General features: G+C 40.7%; 1 protein-coding gene across 2 annotated transcripts in view; it reads right to left on the minus strand.

Annotated features, from left to right (window-relative positions):
* The window catches only part of fibcd1 (fibrinogen C domain containing 1), a 181,184-nt gene that overhangs the window by 89,098 nt on the left and 73,346 nt on the right, over window positions 1–18,740 (minus strand). For both annotated transcript variants that reach the window (XM_034238943.1, XM_034238944.1), the window contains one exon: window positions 3,947–4,083. In XM_034238943.1, the coding sequence (XP_034094834.1) occupies window positions 3,947–4,083 (137 nt within the window). The remainder of the gene's footprint in view (window positions 1–3,946; window positions 4,084–18,740) is intronic.

Genomic DNA, 18,740 nt, shown 5'->3' on the forward strand with positions numbered 1-18,740 from the left:
ACACACACACACACACACACACACACACACACACACACACACACACACACACACACACACACACACACACACACACACACACACACACACACACACACACACACACACACACACACACACACACACACACTTACCCCCTGACAGTCTGCTATGTAGCACTATTCCATCACACTATGCTCAGCACTCTGTCACTCTGACAGTTTTATTTGATGATCGGAGGGTACAACCCTGCCTACCTCACGCAGTTAGTCACCGATTTACAAGCAAACACACGAACAAATCACTGCCATGAGTTGATTTTGATATCTGCTGCATGTGTTTTTAGTGAGTGTGCAATATGAAGTGGGCAGAGATAGATGAGAATACACATCATTTTTTTCCTTCTAAGTGTAATTGTTATTATACCTGCCAATATTTTCGTAGTATTTACATAGTAACATTTGCAAATAAATGTGCACAATAAGCTGTTGACAGGTCCGAGAAACACTTCTGACTGAAAATATGTAGACACTTTCACATCTTCATAACGTCGTCACACATTCATGGGAGGAAGATTAAACATGTCCGTCTTAAGTAGTCTAAAATTATCCGGGGACATTATGTCAACAAGATAGCGACACATTTACACGCTGAAAGAAGGTAGCAGATTTAATATAGGCCGCACATGTATTTATTACGGTTTTTTAATGCAGCCTTGCATCACTTCGTACGGTATTAAAGAAACAGACGTTATTTCCATAGCAGTTTATAGTATAGCTTTGGCAAATAGATCTCTAAATAGCTAAATCAGACCCTTGATGCTTTAATACATGCATCACAACCTGTGAAAAAAACACGTGGTGATGGATTCATGTAGCTGACATTTCAAGTGGTACAAGGCCTCAGTTCTCTATTAAGAACGGCTCCTCTTTCCCTAAGGACGGCTACAGTATACTTCAGAACAAAGAGAAATAAATGGCTCTAACCAGTGTGTGTGTGTGTGTGTGTGTGTGTGTGTGTGTGTGTGTGTGTGTGTGTGTGTGTGTGTGTGTGTGTGTGTGTGTGTGTGTGTGTGTGTGTGTGTGTGTGTGTGTGTGTGTGTGTGTGTGTGTGTGTGTGTGTGTGTGTGTGTGTGTGTGCTCTCACAATAAAATACATCTAAACCGAACTTCCAAATATAACTTCAAACAGCTCAGAGTCAATGTTTGTTCACCTCGCTGTCTCTCATTCCCAAAAGACACAGCGCTTCCAGTATACACTCACTTAAACAACGGTTTACTTTCGTAACTGACGGATGTTTGATCAAGGGAAGAAAGCATTTAAAGAACTCTAAGTGTCCTTTTTCTTTTCTTGTTACCTTTATAGAATCTAAATCCTCTCAAAATGTTTTTACAGAAAGACAAACCAAAACTTAAACAGGTCAGACATGCACCAGTTGTAATGGACTTGTATCTGAATTAAAAGCAAGAAGAACACTTGTTGGCACATGCAATATGGAAGCTGGATTTTAATGAGCATTGTGTCTTGCTTATTGTAAACAATTCTGTCTTTATAACAGGAGAAATATGTTAGCGTCAGACTCTGCACAGTGATTAGATTCCCATGATATTGTGGTGTTATGTGATCGTTTGTCAAGGTAACAGCTTACCTGTGTCATCATGGAAGCATTAACTTAACCCAGTGGTTCTCAAACTTTTTCTGTCAGGCCCCCCCTTTGGAGAAAAAAAAAAAGTCGGGCCCCCCCAACACAAATAGTCAGGCTCAGTGGCGGCGCCAGAGATTTATTTTGGGGTGCTGTGGGGTAGCTTGACGTTTCATAGAGGGGGCTCAAACATTTAGGGTTTCCCATTAATGTACCGGGCGCTACAGAGGAATTTTCTACTGCAACAATCCCCACGCATATACACAATGTACCCGTGACTGTTACAATGAAGGCTCGATAATCAGCTCACGGCATATAGGTGTAAGCAGGGGTAAAGTGCTATTTTTATAGGTGGTGTGTGGACCTCACATAGGGGGGTCCGGGGGCAAGCTCCCCCGGGAAGATTTTTAAATATTGAAGTTAAAAGCATCAATCTGGTACACTTTGAGAGCAAAATGAAGAGATCTATGGACATCTCTCAACACCCATTTGAAACAGAACTGGAAACAGATTTACTATTTCTTTATGGATATTTTACAAATCACTCCCCTTTTAAACTTTATTCTTTTTTTACTGTCATATAGTATTTCATACCTGTTTTTAATTTATTCTCTTATTTTTTTATAACTATAATGATCATATAAACGTGTGCCTCGGAAATAATTGTTTACATTAATGGTGACCAAACGTTTGAGACCCACTGAGATAACACTGAGAGAGTCCTTTAGCTCACTGAGTCTCTCAGTCTGACAGGAGAGGACTCTCCTCCACTTTGTTGTTGAAAAAACTCCTTACAGTATATCCGTTAGCGTAGCTCGCTAGCACCAGAAGCTAACAACTACGATATCCGGTACCGGTGCGCTCTCTCTCTCTCTATGAGTGCATGCACACAAAATGGCTCGTTCTACACACACACACACACACACACACACACACACACACACACACACACACACACACACACACACACACACACACACACACACACACACACACACACACACACACACACACACACACAGAGCCGAGCTTTAATGAAACACAGAGAACCAGACGTAATAGTACTGTATTATATTATTTCCAATCAATAATTTTTCAAAATATGGATTATTATTTTTTTATCTTTTTTTTTTTTTTTTTAATAACCATTTCCCCCCCTGGTCTCTCGCGCCCCCCCTGTCATGCCTCTGCGCCCCCCTGGGGGGGCGCGCCCCTCACTTTGAGAACCACTGACTTAACCCATAAACACATCATGACTCTATCATTTCTGTGTTGTTGCTCTGCTTCATTGTCTCATCACTCTTTGTCTAGCTTTTTCTTTATTCATTTTCCTTTAAGCAATCTACCTATGACACCCTCACTTAGATGTGACTAATTACTGTTATGTTTTCTAAATGAAAAACCAAAAATAAAAACAGTTTTCAAACAGGTTTGCATGAAACCTTTGCGTAAGATCTCTTGTGATAACACTTTGATGAGACCTTTGCAGATAGATGCACGAGATTCTTAAGGCGGTACATCTGTAATCACAGCAGGTGCCCAGAAAAACAGCAAACGACCTCTTGCACTGCATGACTCATTTTGAATTGAACCCATGCTGCAGTTAGAACAAATCATGCTTAGTGAATCATTTCTATGTTGGGGTTATTCAACAAATTAGGATTTTACACTCATTTTCAGGTTCATATTTGTACTTTGCGGCTCTAATGTGACACGTCTCCATGCTGTAATGTTCAAAAAGCTCTTTATTTTTCTCATACTGCCTGTTTTCAGACCATGCACTAAAACCTAAACAGTCGAATATACTACATTCAAATAAACACAGTATAGTGGATAGTTCACCCTCCGTCTGAAACCAGAGCCCAGTCTGCTCTGATTGGTTAGCTGGCCGGCTCTAATGTGATTGGTCAACCGCTTAGTGATGTCTGCGCCTTAGCCTATCACGTATAACGTGTTGGAATGCTAGCCTAGTGTGAAGTAAACAAAGGAGTCCAATTGAGGCGTTTCAGGCAGGGGGGGGGGGGGGGAGTGTGTGAGAGAGAAACTCCCTCTGGAGGGAGCACAGGGATTTTAGCCTTTGCAGACCATTTACATACACAACAACCTAGAAGACACTAGGGAAAACCACAAAAGCATATAAGGCCTCTATAAAGCAGATTTGTAAAAGCAGACATTCTTTCATGCCTTTGTTTCCCCGTTTTTATTTTGATTATACCCCTGCTATAAATGTAGGGGCTGTCTCTATTTTAGGCATATACTCATACAGCTTATGAGGGTTGTGTGTGTGTATAGCATTATAGGTGTGTGTGTTCTCCTCTGACTCACCGTCCAGCCTCCTCCATCTGTGGTCATGTCGCAGTAGACCTGGAAGCCTGCAGGGTGGTGCACAGGGAACACGGAGTAGATGCCGTCCTCTCGCTGGCCGCTGGCGTACAGATCACCGCAGTCACGGGGACGCGAGCCTGGGGAGAGGTGAGAGGACGAGACATGAAATAAATTAGCTCCAATATGGCTTGCACAGGGAACGATTGCTAGGAGCGGGAAAGTGGAATCAGTAATATGGAGAGGATGAGGAAAACATGATATAACACTTTCAGCACTCTGACCTCTGTCTGCAGCAGGGGGAAAGAGGCATATGAGTTAATTAGATACTAAAAGAGCAGCTCTGGTTCTATGTAGTGATACAGGCTAATTCAACAACTCGATAATGAATTGTCTTTCCATGTAATTGTGAGGAAATAATATATCAACAAATGATACACCATTAAATCGACCAAATTGAAATAACAAGCATACAGTACGAGATAGTTAGACTAGGAAAGCAGTTTCTCCTTGATCCTACATTTGGAAAAGTTCATTTGCGTGGCTTATAGAAGTCATTTGTATATGCACATCATTATTTATGATTTATGGAATTTTATTGTGTATTCTCTATATACAGTGTTTATTCTCTATATACAGTGTTTATTCTCTATATACAGTATATATATATATATATATATATATATATATATATATATATAACTTGTTTGTTTTGACGTATTAATCCTTTTTCAAAGCTTGGAAGTATATTCAATTAAATGTAATAATAACTCACACTTCATGGGATTTTATTTTAGACAAGGGATTTGTTTGACAACACATTTCACATTGGCAGTGATTTCATGCAATAGAACATTTTATTGTCTCTATACTGTAATTTCCCTTGAAACTGTGATGTTCATTTTCTACTAAGTTCAGAGTTAAATGGTAAATCAACCAGAACTTCAAACTTTGAATTCACATGCTAAGCGAAACATAATATATTGTGATAAATATCGTTATGGAGATATGAGAAGGCCTATATCATTAAAGAAGATTTTGGCTAATTGCCCAGTCCTAATATGAAGTCATCCTATGAAATTAGAACCTCAAAGTCTAGTATTAGTCAATCTCTTCCTGATAGATTGTCTCAAGAAGATCAATGAGGAGGAAGAGTACGGCTGTGTGGAAAACATAGACTCAAGAAAGATAGATGGTGAGATGAATGGGGAGCGGGTGATAGATGACACCGTGGGACAACGGAGGCTAAGTGCGGCAAAGATCAAAAAGTAAAAAAAAGACGGAATGCAAGTAGGTCGAAATGAAGACATGGAGGGTGGACGTGATCGTGCAGGTTGCAGACGCAGATGTATAGCACCGACGCAGATGTATAGCACCGAGGCAGATTTCAGATAACACACGTTGTAGGAAGAAGGAGGAAACAAAACACATAATGGAGCACGGAGAGGAAGATAAGTGGTAAAGTTATGACATGTATTGTTAGAAAAATATCTCTCGTCACCGGCTTGAGCTTCAATATCAGGATCCATGTATTCATTATCCTTGCAAGAATGGAAGTAGTCATCACATACAGATCATTTGGTAGAACTAGTTCCTGAACAGTGTCCTTCACATGCTGATATACAAGAGAGGGAGTTACACAGTCACAAGATGGAGGAATACCGGTTCAAAGCAGTATACTATGCTTAGTTCAGATTAGCTAAAACCCACATCAGAAATGATCATGCTTGTCATCTGTCTATCTCCATAGAGGCTGAATCATCATGTTAATCACATAGCCAGTGGCGGCGCCAGGGTATGGCTGGGGTAGGCTACAGCCATACCAAGAAATGGCTTAGCCCTACCTTAGCCCGACCATGACAAATTATGTTAAAGTAAGCATGTTGAGAACACGGATTGCGAAAATCTACCGGTCGTGTCCACAACACACAAACTGATCCTGCTGTAACAACAAGTGCACGTTACTGACGTGCTTACTGACTTTTGTCTAGTTTCTGAACAGATATGAGGAGCTGTGAGCTCTGAGTGCTAACAGCTAACGGCTGTGTTGTTTTTCTGGGGCTCTCATTGAAGATGACGTCACGGCTCCGCCTACACTGCGTTACTATAGTAACTACTCCAGTTCCTAAACTGTAATGGAAGCGCAGCATTAAAGTGAGCCGGTCAGTATTGTTTATGAAGCAGGGTATAGAAAGTACATTATTGAAATAAAATACAATTTATTTACTTTTACAAACAGGTGAGTAGCTGGGCAGCTGCAGCATGTGTATTGCAGGACATGTGTAAGCGTGCAAGCGTCTTTGAGTTGTAGAAAAGCTCTAGGCCTATAGGCTATAAATATAATGTATTATTATTATTATTAGGCCTATGTGTTGGACATGTGTGGTTGGACTGTGTCTCACAGGCAGGTTGCAGTGTAATATCAGAGGAGACTGGGCCAATTGTACATTCTCAAACTGCACCACTTAGAACTAACTAAACAATGCAGAGATTATTTTTATATAATTGTATTCAATAACCGTAAGAAATTAAACAGTATGAAGTGATTTGTAAATAGGAATACAGATTTTACTTAATGTTTTCATAAATATATTTTTCTCCCAGTTTGTCATGGGACTTATTTTTACCCTCTCAAAGAACCGGAATCTAGAACCGAAAATAACCGGAATCGAAAAACATAACCGGAATCGTTAAAATCCAAACGATACCCAACCCTATGTGTGATAAAGTCAAATCTATACCGCTCACTCACGTTAGCGGTGTCGTAAAAAACGTGGGAAAATGTCAAATACGATGGCGAAGAAGAAGATTCCAGTGGCCCCAATTTTTGTCCATTCTAGACAAGTGAAAAATGTATTCGGACAAGTAAATTGCCAAACTCACTTGTCCATGGACAAGTACTCTCTAAAAACGTTTTCTCACACTGATAACACACAGAAAGACAGACAGACAGATTCAGGAAACATTGCAGAGAAGAAGGGGGAGGGAGCCTTTAAGCTATAGAAAAGCAGAACAGCACCCTTTACTGTGACTGACAAACATGTTTTACACCATGGAGATATATTCCCCAGGAACTCTGTGATGAAGGCAGTGGGTGTTTCTCAATGTCGAGGATGCTTGCTTGGTAGCACATGTCTTCCGAGTCACTTGCTTCAGAAGCGAGGCAAGAATCCTTCCTAGCCTCAGAAAACGAAGAATTGTGGAACAGGCTAACAGGTGTGCAGGTGTGCATCATATGAGAGGCCCTGCCTTAAATGGAGCGTGATTTCCGCCAAAGATTTGGAAATTGGTCCGTGCGCAAAGCATTGTGGGGATTTTAAGACCGCGGAGTCTACATGTGCAGCCTCGAAATTTCTCGCTACGAAGTACGCCAGACTGGGTAGAATTCAAAGTATGCTGGACATTGGAACAGTCCTTCGGCGGCACTCAATGACGTAGTATGCTTGAAATAGTGGCTCTGGAGCAGCCTTCCTCGACATTGAGAAACACCCACTGTCACAGTGCGCTTCAACCTTAGAATTGTTGAAATGTTAAACAGCTAGAGTATTTGAGAAGGCCACACAAGATGTTCTCACAGGCTCTACACGATATAACATGTTTGGTCTCCGTGTTAGCCTCCACTTCTGCGCTCCGACTTTCATCCCCATCACATATAATTGCTAACATTTCCCAGTTCTCCTTTTCATTACAGGAAGCTCAAGCTGTCTGGCTTCCATGGGAAATTACTAAAAGAGACTACCATTATTAGTGAGGCATTTGGATCTTTGAAACTAGGGCTTTCAAAATGTTCAGTTTAATGATCCCTTACAGCAACAAAAAGTATTCCTTACACAGACCCATTCCACGATTATACTGACACTCCACCTCTACTTCAGCTTCCAAGCTTTTATTTTACACAGAATAAGATTGTTGGTCTTCTTATGTGACCTAATTGATTTACAATCCATACCTACTGTATCTATTCCAGTGACAACACACTGACATGGTGTTTCAGAAAAAGCTTTTATATGTCCTTTGTTTCTGGTCATGGCTTCATGAGCTTTTATTGTAACTTCTATCAATGTAGTTGTCAGTATGTCAGTCACTGATAGTTTCTGTAATGTCAGAGCCTGCTCTCCCCTCCCTCTCAGGTGTTAGTCACCAGGGTTTACTTCAATAATTCATCCCTCCTGTGTATCTCTTGCCAAGTGTCCCTCCTGTTGGCGAATATGAACACTGTGGACTAGGGTAGAGTACACTAAGGATTATGTTCATTATTGATCAATCTTATTTTTATTTCTTTGATTTATAGTTTGTTCTTTAAAGTGTAGAAAATGTGAAAAAAGTCTATTCCAGTGTCTCAAAGGGAAAGGTGAGCTCCAAAACTCAAATAATGTGTTCTAATTCAAACAGAGGAAAGCAGAACATATCTATATTTGAAGTCTTAATAGGAGCTTATTCTGCCATTTTAACAACAATTGCTATACTAATCAACCAAATAATCCTTCTTTTGGTAAACTATAGTAAAACGTATCATGACAGCTCTATTGTGGACTTCATGGTCCCTCTTATTCCATATTTTTCTTACCGTAAAATAAATCCTACTAAAACACCAAAACCAAGAAGATCTTCATCTGTTAAACGACACCTTGAACTTTCTGGTTCCTAATGAAATGTATTAAAGAAAACTAAAGATTAAAAACGTAATCTTGCAGCTGAACACAACAGGCGTGTAGCACATTTGAATCAGAAAGGAGGAAGAAGTTCATTTGTTTGGGATTTTTTTCAGCTGTTGATTTGGTGCACTATTAAGCATCTATGGCAGCAGGATGTGGGATCAAAGGCGCATTAGTGTTGACGCAAATAAGGAACATGTGGTATGTCCAAGCCCCCAGGAAGTGCGTCGGACTCTGAGGAAAATATTCGTTGTGGCCAAACGGCGGTACTACACTTCCGTATCAGTCGCTGGGCCCAGAAATACTTTTTCCCATTGACTTACATGGGGAAAGAGTGGTCTGTAAATCGTTGGATAATTTTTTTAAAACTAAATAAACTACCCAGTATGAACATTTGTATAGCCCTTATTAAAAACATTCGGTCCTCAAGTTGTAAAATGTGTAATAACGTTATTCTGAGTGTTATTTTCCTCGGCATTATGAAGGCGGATCTAACCCACGGGACCGCGCCGCCCGGCTCGTTCATGTGACGTGTTCAGTACTACATGAGTTTTACCTTTACCCATGGATGCACAATAAGAACGGATTAAATGAATACTTTCGTGACGTTTCGCTCTCTCAAAAGTTGGGCCATTTTGTCTTCATACGCCAATGAGCAACTCTCATAGGAATGAACGAGGCCCCGCCTCCCACGCTGTATCCAGTTCTTACATCCATGGGTGTGTCTCATTGATTCGTTTTTAATAGCTTTTGGACATCAATAAAGGTCTATGGCTGTAACAAGTTCATAGTTTATCAGGCTTTGGCAACACAGACAATTATTTATAAATAGGATAATGTGTTGAACATAGAAAATATAACATCTTTAAAGTCTATTGAGTTTCTAATGATGTGTGTAGAGTTTGGGTGGGTGTGTGTGCATTTGCTAGTGAGGACCTTTGAAGAAAGTACCGGTTCTGAATCTCATCAGTTTGGTGACAAAGTTCTAAGTCACATAAACCATTCAAAGTAAGTCAGTGTGACAAGGCAGGCCCTGCACAGTGGGAAGTGAACTCATCGTAATGCACTCTATCCTCCGTCTCCCCTCACACTGCTCATCTGTGGAACACATTGAAGTCATTTCCAAACATGCACATGTCCTGCATCCAACTTTTCTGATTATATTTGATCTTACTCTTTTTTACAACGCAATAAGCATACAGTAGAATAATTGATGTGGCAGCAAGAAAATCCAAATAAAGAAGTCTACCAGATGCAGTGGTGTAATGAAGAACTCAAGTATTGTACTTAAGTCGATGTTGTGGTAATTGTAACTTAAGTATTTTTATTTTTATACTACTTCATACTTCTCCTCAACTACATTTTGGAAGCTAATAATCTACTTTTTACTCCACTACATTAATTTTACAGAATGAGTTACTCGTTACTTCACAGGTTCAAATTATTAGCAAAAACAAATAAATTAAGACATAAACTATGCTATAAAGTTATAGTTAACATATCCAGCACTATTTTATAACATTATTAAAAGTTGCTCCACTTGTACCAGATGTGATGAACACATTTGTGCTGAAAAAGTAACAATCCAGTAATTTAATGTATAATGTTCTGAAATGGGACATTACATACTGTCCCATCATATTTTTGTACTTTTAGATTGTGAATGCAGTACTTTTACTTGTAACCGTGTATTTGTACTTCCTCCACCACCGACCAGATGCCCAGTCATTACTTTTAGATTCACTTCTGACAAAATACATTTGATTTGTGAATCCTTTCAGAAAGCCACTGTGCAGCACAGGCAGTCCATGAAGTGAAAGAGGACTTCTTCAGTGCTTTAATGCGACTACAAACTCTGCTAGTCAGAGCTGAGAAGGGCTTCGCTGCTATCATGTTGGGCTTCATTCAACTTTGAAAATAGAATATGCTCTTATGGGAATCCAATGCAAAGAGCACAGGGATGAAGAATTCAAATATCCACAGGCACAGTAGCACAGACAGGCAGGCAAAGATGTCCCTGCTTGGGTTTAACACTACACCACAGACACAGCAGACATTCAATATTAAGCTGTTTAGTATGTATGTGCATCTCAGTTAGACCATTATTATGTTCATATATTAGATGGTCGACACCTGGTACACTGACCCTATGTCAGAATTCACAAATTGATATGCGCTGGAGAAATATCGTATCGTGTGTTTCTAGTGTAGCATACCATTCAGGTATCTTTATGAACAGATAGCCAAAAGCAAGCTTACCCACAAAAGAATGGCATAATAATAATTAAAAAAAGGAAATATCATATAATGAAAAAAATGGGTGCATTTTGAGGAAGGTACAGTTTGTGTTGTATATCAATTTAGAGCAGCACTGATGTTTTTGTTGTTTCTCTGCCTGTTTTCTCGTTCACTGTGGATGTCTTTGATGAAATGTCAAGGCTGCGCTGCACAGAAACACTAAGTTGCCGCCGGCTACTTTGTTAATCCTGACTGTAGCTCTGAAGAGAAAAAGAAAACCTGCCTAGAACTATATTTCAAAAAGGACTGGGTGGACAAAGAATATAACATAACATAATGAATTCTCTATGTGTGTACCATACCTTTTTATTTTCTACATGTTTTATTTCATTATACTATATCTTATAGAGTACTTTCAAGCACTCAAGTAAACCTTGAGCAGAGAATATGTGGAGCGATGACCATGGTGCTGAACCTTGGTTGGTCATGAGTCTGAATACTGCACAGCTTTACTCCTTAGATTTACATGTGCCTTTAATAGCTACGTTTTATGAACATTGACATGAAGCATACAGGAATTTAAAGTGGAGGTAATTATAAACCTAATAACAGGAATATGCCCTGAAACCTGTCAAAGCAAAGGAGGTATTCTAGCATACTTTGGAGCAAATGTATTTTATTTCATTTAAACAGGGTTCCTGCAGGTTTCACCAACTCAAATGTAAGACTTTTTAAGACCACTTTGAATAGAATTTAAGACCTATTTCACGGCAAGAAAGTATGAAGGAAATTTGCTATGAAAGAAGAAATACATCCCATAATTACTTACAAAGTAAATGTATTCATGTTCAACATAAGAACGACAACTGAACATAACAGCATAACAGTACACAGAAGTGTGTGTGGTGTGTGTGTTGTGTGTGTGTGTGTGTGTGTGTGTGTGTGTGTGTGTGTGTGTGTGTGTGTGTGTGTGTGTGTGTGTGTGTGTGTGAGAGAGTGAGACAAGAGCTATAGTCAGAGCTCTGCTGTCTTCATGCTGTTGTATGATTGGTGTTTAGCTACGGTATTTAGCGTCCACAGCACCTCTGCTTTTAGGGTTGACGTAGACCCAAACGTCACCCGGAGGTCCCCCGGTGTTGTTAGAACGCTAATTTTGTTTGCAAAAGGTGCAGCGGGCTTCAAACATGTTCCCCTCCACTGGTTTCAACCAAGCACTAAATTCATTGTTTTCTAATCAAATACGGTTGAACTTACAATTCCCCATTATTTATTTGTAAGTAGATCTGAAGATACCTAATTTCTGACTGCCGCTAGCTGAAGCTTGGTTGCTAGGTTACTAACTGGGTGTTCTCCGATAAGGGGCCGGGGGAAACAAAGTTAGTGATTACTGGTTCCATGTTGATTTATTTCAATATACATTGTAGGGGGGAACTGAAAGGCTATGGCCGTACTACTTACTTTGCAGCCCGGACATTTCCCCCAAAACACATTCAGACGCAATCGCTACACAGAAGTACCTTTCAAATTCGATCATTTTTAAGACCTTCTAATCTAAATCATATTTAAGACCTTTTTAAGGCCTTAAATTCTGATTATCAAATGTAAGACTTTTTAAGACCCTGCGGGAACCCTGTTTAAAGTAGCCCCTTGTTCCATATAGAAAGCAATATCTACACATAAGGCCACAATGGGGAGACTAATAACCTTTTTCGTTCAAATATCAAGCTGTTATTTCCTGGACAGTACAATGTCAGGTTACGTATTTCTGCGGTAAATACAGGAACATTGCTCTAAAATGAAATGCTTCTTTTTGTATGTTGGAAAAAAAAGGATATTCCCTCTTATAAATGTCTTTAACAGTGACTCTGTCAGCAGATATAATACATATGTATATATATTTCAGTAAATATCATTCCGAAAAGACACTGTTGCTTTTTCTTATCTAACCATTTATGTTCTTTTAAAGTTCGATTGTAGTGTAAATCTCACTGGAAAAATAAAAACATTTATTGGTTTTAGGTACTTACCCGTTATCCTGACTTTTTTTTTTTCTCTCTCTCTTTATTTTTATTTTGTCCATGTCCCTTTAGGGGCTCCGTACAAAGGAACTACCCATGCAAGAAAAATATTAATAATGAGCTGCAATCTCTGACAGACAGCTGACAGAGTGTGACACGTGTTTGCAGGGGGGGGGGGGGGGGTAGGAAACAATGACAACAGGAGCAGCAAACAAGAGAAACTCCAGCAGAAACAACACTGTGATGTAATCATCACAACAACATGAAGTGCATGTTGACTTAACCGTGTTGTACAGGAATGGATATTAAAAATACACAGAGCTCATACATAATCATCCCTTATTATGAAGACTTTACCAGACATTTCCCCTAATAGCATAACACAAACACGTGTATGATCTAATGCAATGCAAAACAATAGCTTGCAATACATATTGCCGTGTTATATTCATTCTACATCAGAGTTTTAGAACAGTAATGTTACTTCACATTGTGTTGCATCATATTCTTCATGTTCTTGTAATTGTGTTCTCCTCATACACTGCATACAGGGGGGGGGCTATCAGTTTATAAATTGATTGCCTTAACCATAAAAAACAATGATGTTTCCGTCTCTGTCGTTGTATTCATTTATACACAGCCAGGAGACAATACATTTAAATTAAGCTTGAAGAAATAATTCCACAATATAGTTATAATGCCTGCTGTGAGATAACGATTCTGCTAAGATCTAAAGAAGTCTTTCATTACCAAAACATTATAATGAATTGCCACCAAAGATATTAGCATGTTACAGGTTACTGTTTACTGATTGCCTCAGATACTGTTGTTTAATAATACATCCAACGGGTCATGTGAAGCTCTTCAGCTCCTTGGAGCACAAGTCAAATTCCCTGCCTATTTATTCCCTCGTGTTTTGCAGATGTTGGAGACATCCTCCACATATCGCACGCTGTGTGCTAAACATGAGCAGCCTTCGCTCGGCGCTCCTCGGCTACCTATGCGAGGGGAATCCAACAGGGGAATGCCGATGGGTAGAGTGCGCCCTGTTTAAAAGCCTTCCAATGGGATGATGCCTCGGGCCCTTCTCTGCCTCTCAGCAACACGGCCCAGTGGACATTCAGTCATTTCTCATTTCAGTAAAACATTCCACATCTCTACCAAGGCCACTGGATAATGTGGAGGAGACGTAGCCCAGGGAAACACACTGATATCACCAGGAGAGGCTGAGGTGAATGTATATGAGGTTAAAACAAAATAGCGGAAGCTACTGACAGAGGATGGAGACAGTGGAAGAGGGTGACACATATAGGTGATGTATACAGACACAGGGGCACAAACTGAGTATCGGACAAACAAATCTACAAGGAAAAATCCAAGACAGACGGGTACAGATAGTCTAGCCACGCTGAATTTCTCTTACCATTGGCGCAGCCCTTGAAGCGGGCCCCTCTGACGGGGCCCTTCATCAGGTCAGCCTTGACACGTGCCTTCAGGCCCATGTTCTCCTTCTGCATGGCGCTCAGAGAATCACTCACCGAGTTAACCATCTTCACCATTTGGATATGACTGTCCGACAGCAGCTGGAAAACACATCACAGTTACATGTATTAACAATATAATAACATGTAGTACTAAAGGATTGTTTACAGTATACAATGTTTTTTATAACCTTCCAGAGATGGATTTCAATTAATTTAACAAAACAGTAAAACAATGATATCAGACAGAGTGTTAAACTTTCACATTATAAGCAGCAATCCATTTCAACCATATCGACTCAAATCATATTAAACACAATATTTGATGCTATTTATGGAGGGTATTTATTCGACTACAGCCATCCACTCCTGCACTGTTTCTGAATGCTGTTTGAGTCACAGAAAACAGTGAATGCGTACTGGACACATTTGTATCTCATTTTTGCAAGACATACTTTCAGACAAATAAAGAAATGTCATCATGGCTAAATAAATATCCTCATATATGAGTCACTTTTTCAGTTGTTGTTATGATGGAGTTGCTCCTCAGAGTACGTTTGTTGCCCCGAGTCATTTGGAACTGAACTCTGGGATTTGTATTTTTAACAACTTCTTAGCGTTATCTCAAATGAACATAGGCGTTACAAAATCAACCATTACGGGAAGCTTAAGGATTATGACTTAAAGATAAGCAATCCAAATACATTTTATTGCAATTGATTTTGTCAGAGTTACATCACATTTGCATAGCAATGCACCTGCAGGAAGGGAATTATATTTCTCGAGAGCTCAAGGATGAACAACTATCTGACATTTTAGAGCACAGCACCCAAAAACGACATTTAAACAAGGTCACTACAAAACTATCTCACTATGTCCATGTTTGCTTAATGCATGTCTCCTGGATTTGATTCCTTGTTTATAGCTTGTGGATGCAACAATCCTCAGCAGCAACTCACATTTTGAGCAACCTTGAACATACAAGCAAGGATAGTTTTCAGAGTAGATTCCACTGCACATCTATGCGATGGGAGAAATGACTTTGGGGGAAAAGCTGTGTTTATCGAAAATGAAAACCAAGGGCTGCCTCAAAGGAAGTAAGTTTATCTAAAAAGTTTGGTTTTCTATCAGAATGGTACAACTTTATAATTCAGGCTGCAACATTTGGTGAAAAACAAGTAATTGTTATATTTTTGACTGATATTGTAATTGCGATATGATTGCGATATAAGAGGGAATGATGACATTTGATCTATATTAAAGAGGACATATTACCCTCATTTTCAGGTCATGTATTTTTTGCCTCTCCTGTGACATGTCTCCATGCTTTAATGTTCAAAAAGCTCTTTATTTTTCTCATACTGCCTGTGCTGCAGCACTTATGTTCCCCTTCTGTCTGAAAACCAGAGCCCAGTCAGCTCTGATTGGTTAGCTGGCCGCCTCTGTTGTGATTGGTCATCCACTTAGAGATGTTACGGAAGTAAACAAAGGAGAACAAAAGGATTGTAGCGTTTGCAGACCATTTACAGGCAGAAAACCCTATAGAACACACTACAGGGAAGGGAACACCCCAGAAAGCATAAAGAGCCCCTTTAATGGCGCGTTTCCAATGCAGCGGGGTAGCCCCGTTTAAGCGTCCCTACGCGTCCTCACTCTGGCCTCGGGCTGCCTCGCTGGCCGTCCGAGGCCGTGGCGCATTTCCATTACAGTTTAGGACCTGGGGTAGCAACGCAGTGTAGGCGGGGCGATCGGCTTTGTTTTTGTTCACATTTCGAGTTGTTCCGTCGAGCTCCCGCTGGATTTGATCATCCCCAATGAGATGTAGGAACGTCGTCACCTCCTCGGTCGACCACGGTGTGCTTTTTCTTAGAAGTAGCCATTTTTGTAGCTCATCCGTTTACAAAATGCTGTTTATAAAAATGCTGCAAGCTTGCTTCTAGATATATATGCGACGCTAGGGATGAACTCGTGCGCGATCTTGTGACGATTCTCTCTGGACCAATCATCAGTCGAGAGTGTTGACGTCACTAGTTCAGCCCTGGCCCTGGTCTGAGGGAACCACGATTTTATGAGGCCGGAAAAAGAGGGAAAAAGTACCCGCTAGCCGGGTACTAGGCTATATGGAAACGCCACCAAAAACCGGCATGGCCGCTTGAGGACGGTTAAGGATGCTTAAACGGGGCTACCCGCTGCAGTGGAAACGCGCCATTAGATGATCCTGATTTGCTCTTTTTGGAGGATCTGTACCAAAAAAAACAAGTCTCCAGAATTCCATTTGCAAGCGAGTACTTCTTTGCAGAACCACAATACTTAATTCAGATATTTTTCATATATTTCCGTTAACCAAACTCTTTATTTACCTAGCTCAGGGTCTATCAGGGATCACCAACTACATTTGTCCAAGGGCCCCAAAATGTATCCAATAGACACTATCGCAGGCCAGCGATTTTTATATAGCCCAACATTTTGAAGTTGTTGACTGGACACACACACACACACACACACACAACACACACACAACACACAAACACACACACACACACCACACACACACACACACACACACACACACACACACACACAACACAACACACATAAAGCTTAGCAGACTATTCACGCTACGAAGGATCACTTCTAGGCAGGGTTCCTTTGTAAATGTTAATCAGTACTGAATACAGAATACATGCTCTGAAAGTAATCAGAATACAGTTACAGTTACATGTCTTAAAAAACGTATTCAGATTACTTTTAGAATATCTTCTTTTTCCATAACAGATGGGTATGTTTTGGTGAACAGGAGACACTTGTTTATTGTTTTAATGGCTTATCAAGAACTCAAACACAACCATCTTGGTGTCATTCTGGACAGCTCCCTCTCATCTGCACCCCACATAAAAAACATCACCCCGGACTGCATTCTTTTGTACTTGGAATATGTATAATTGCAAGGTTGTCCTGGGTGCCTTTGAAAGACCGCCACCTAAATAGAATGAATTATTCATTATTATTTATTATCTGAATGATGTATGTAATAACTTGTTCCAGTCACTTGCCATGCATTCAGCAGCAGCAGGCCATTCACTTTGATTTGATCCCGTTATGAAATGTCATCATTTCGACAATAAAGAAATGCTACATAAACGTTATCTTGCACATTTTATCTAACCATCTCCGTTTCTAACTTCAATATATTTTAAAAGAGATCTCTCTCTCTCATCTGCGTGCGGGGGCGGGGCCTCACAGACACGCTGCATCTCTCTCGCTCACAGACATGCTGCAGCGCTGTGCAGTGTGCACACCAGTGGCGGCGCTAGGGGGTGGCTACTTGACTCAAGCCTCGGATGTTTTCTGAAAAGCCCCCGGATGTTTCACTTAAAAAAAAAATGAAAAATTTTTTTTTTTTTTGAAAATGTATTGGGAATAATGTGCAGTACCCCGGAGTCCACCAGAGAGGCAGCCGCTGCGGGACATTAGCCTGCGTACTGCGTAGCCTTCCCTGCCCTGAAGAAGAAGTGATCCTTCCCTATTGCCTGACGAGTTTTAAGCTAATAGCCTATAAAGTTATGGATATTAGAAAGTTATTTTCATCGAAGCAGGCGCCACAAGCTGCAGCAAGCAGCAGCAGTATCAGCAGCTGACAACAATGTCATCACCAGCAGTGTCCCGCAGCTCCTGCCTCTCTGTTGGATTCTGTCGCAGCGGGGCTACTGCTGTGGTGCGGAGCGCACCAAAACACAACTCTTCACAACGAAGGATCACTTCTTCTTCAAGGCAGGGAAGGTTTCGCAAGTACGCAGTCTACTTGTCCCGCAGCTGCTGCCTCTCTGTTGGACTCCGATACTGCACACAGTGGTTACTGCTCCGCCAGCGCCACAGTCACCCCCGTCGTGCGGGCCGGATGAGAATGTCTGGCGGGCCGGATGTGGCCCGCGGGCCGCCAGTTGGTTGGTCACTGGTCTAGATCATGTGGTATATAACCACTGGTACAGGAAAGTCCTTTAAGGACCTTCAGAAACAACAAGAGCGCCATATGTAGCAAAGAGACCACATGGTACCGTATCCCATTAATAACCCTGGTGAATGCTGGAAGCCTCCACTGGGAGCCCTGGTGATGAAAGTATGTGTTTGAACTAGCAGAGAGCAGGGTAACCTCTCTCATCCGCTGTGGTCACTCTCTACCTGGAGCCCTCTATCTGTGGCTGTTCAATGCCGAGAGGTCATTGTCACATATTGCCCCTTCAGTGCCAACATCTGATGTGTATACCCAACTTCACTTTTTAAAAAAGGTATACAGAATAACCTAAACCCTTCCTTAACTTACACATACTCACGATTTATCCATTTCATTTTGTGATGCCCCTGTGGGTTCATCTGGAGAGGGTGTGGCTGTGCTGCATCCAGCCTC

This window comes from Gymnodraco acuticeps, unplaced genomic scaffold, assembly GCF_902827175.1.
Source record: "Gymnodraco acuticeps unplaced genomic scaffold, fGymAcu1.1, whole genome shotgun sequence".
Lineage (NCBI taxonomy): Eukaryota > Metazoa > Chordata > Actinopteri > Perciformes > Bathydraconidae > Gymnodraco > Gymnodraco acuticeps.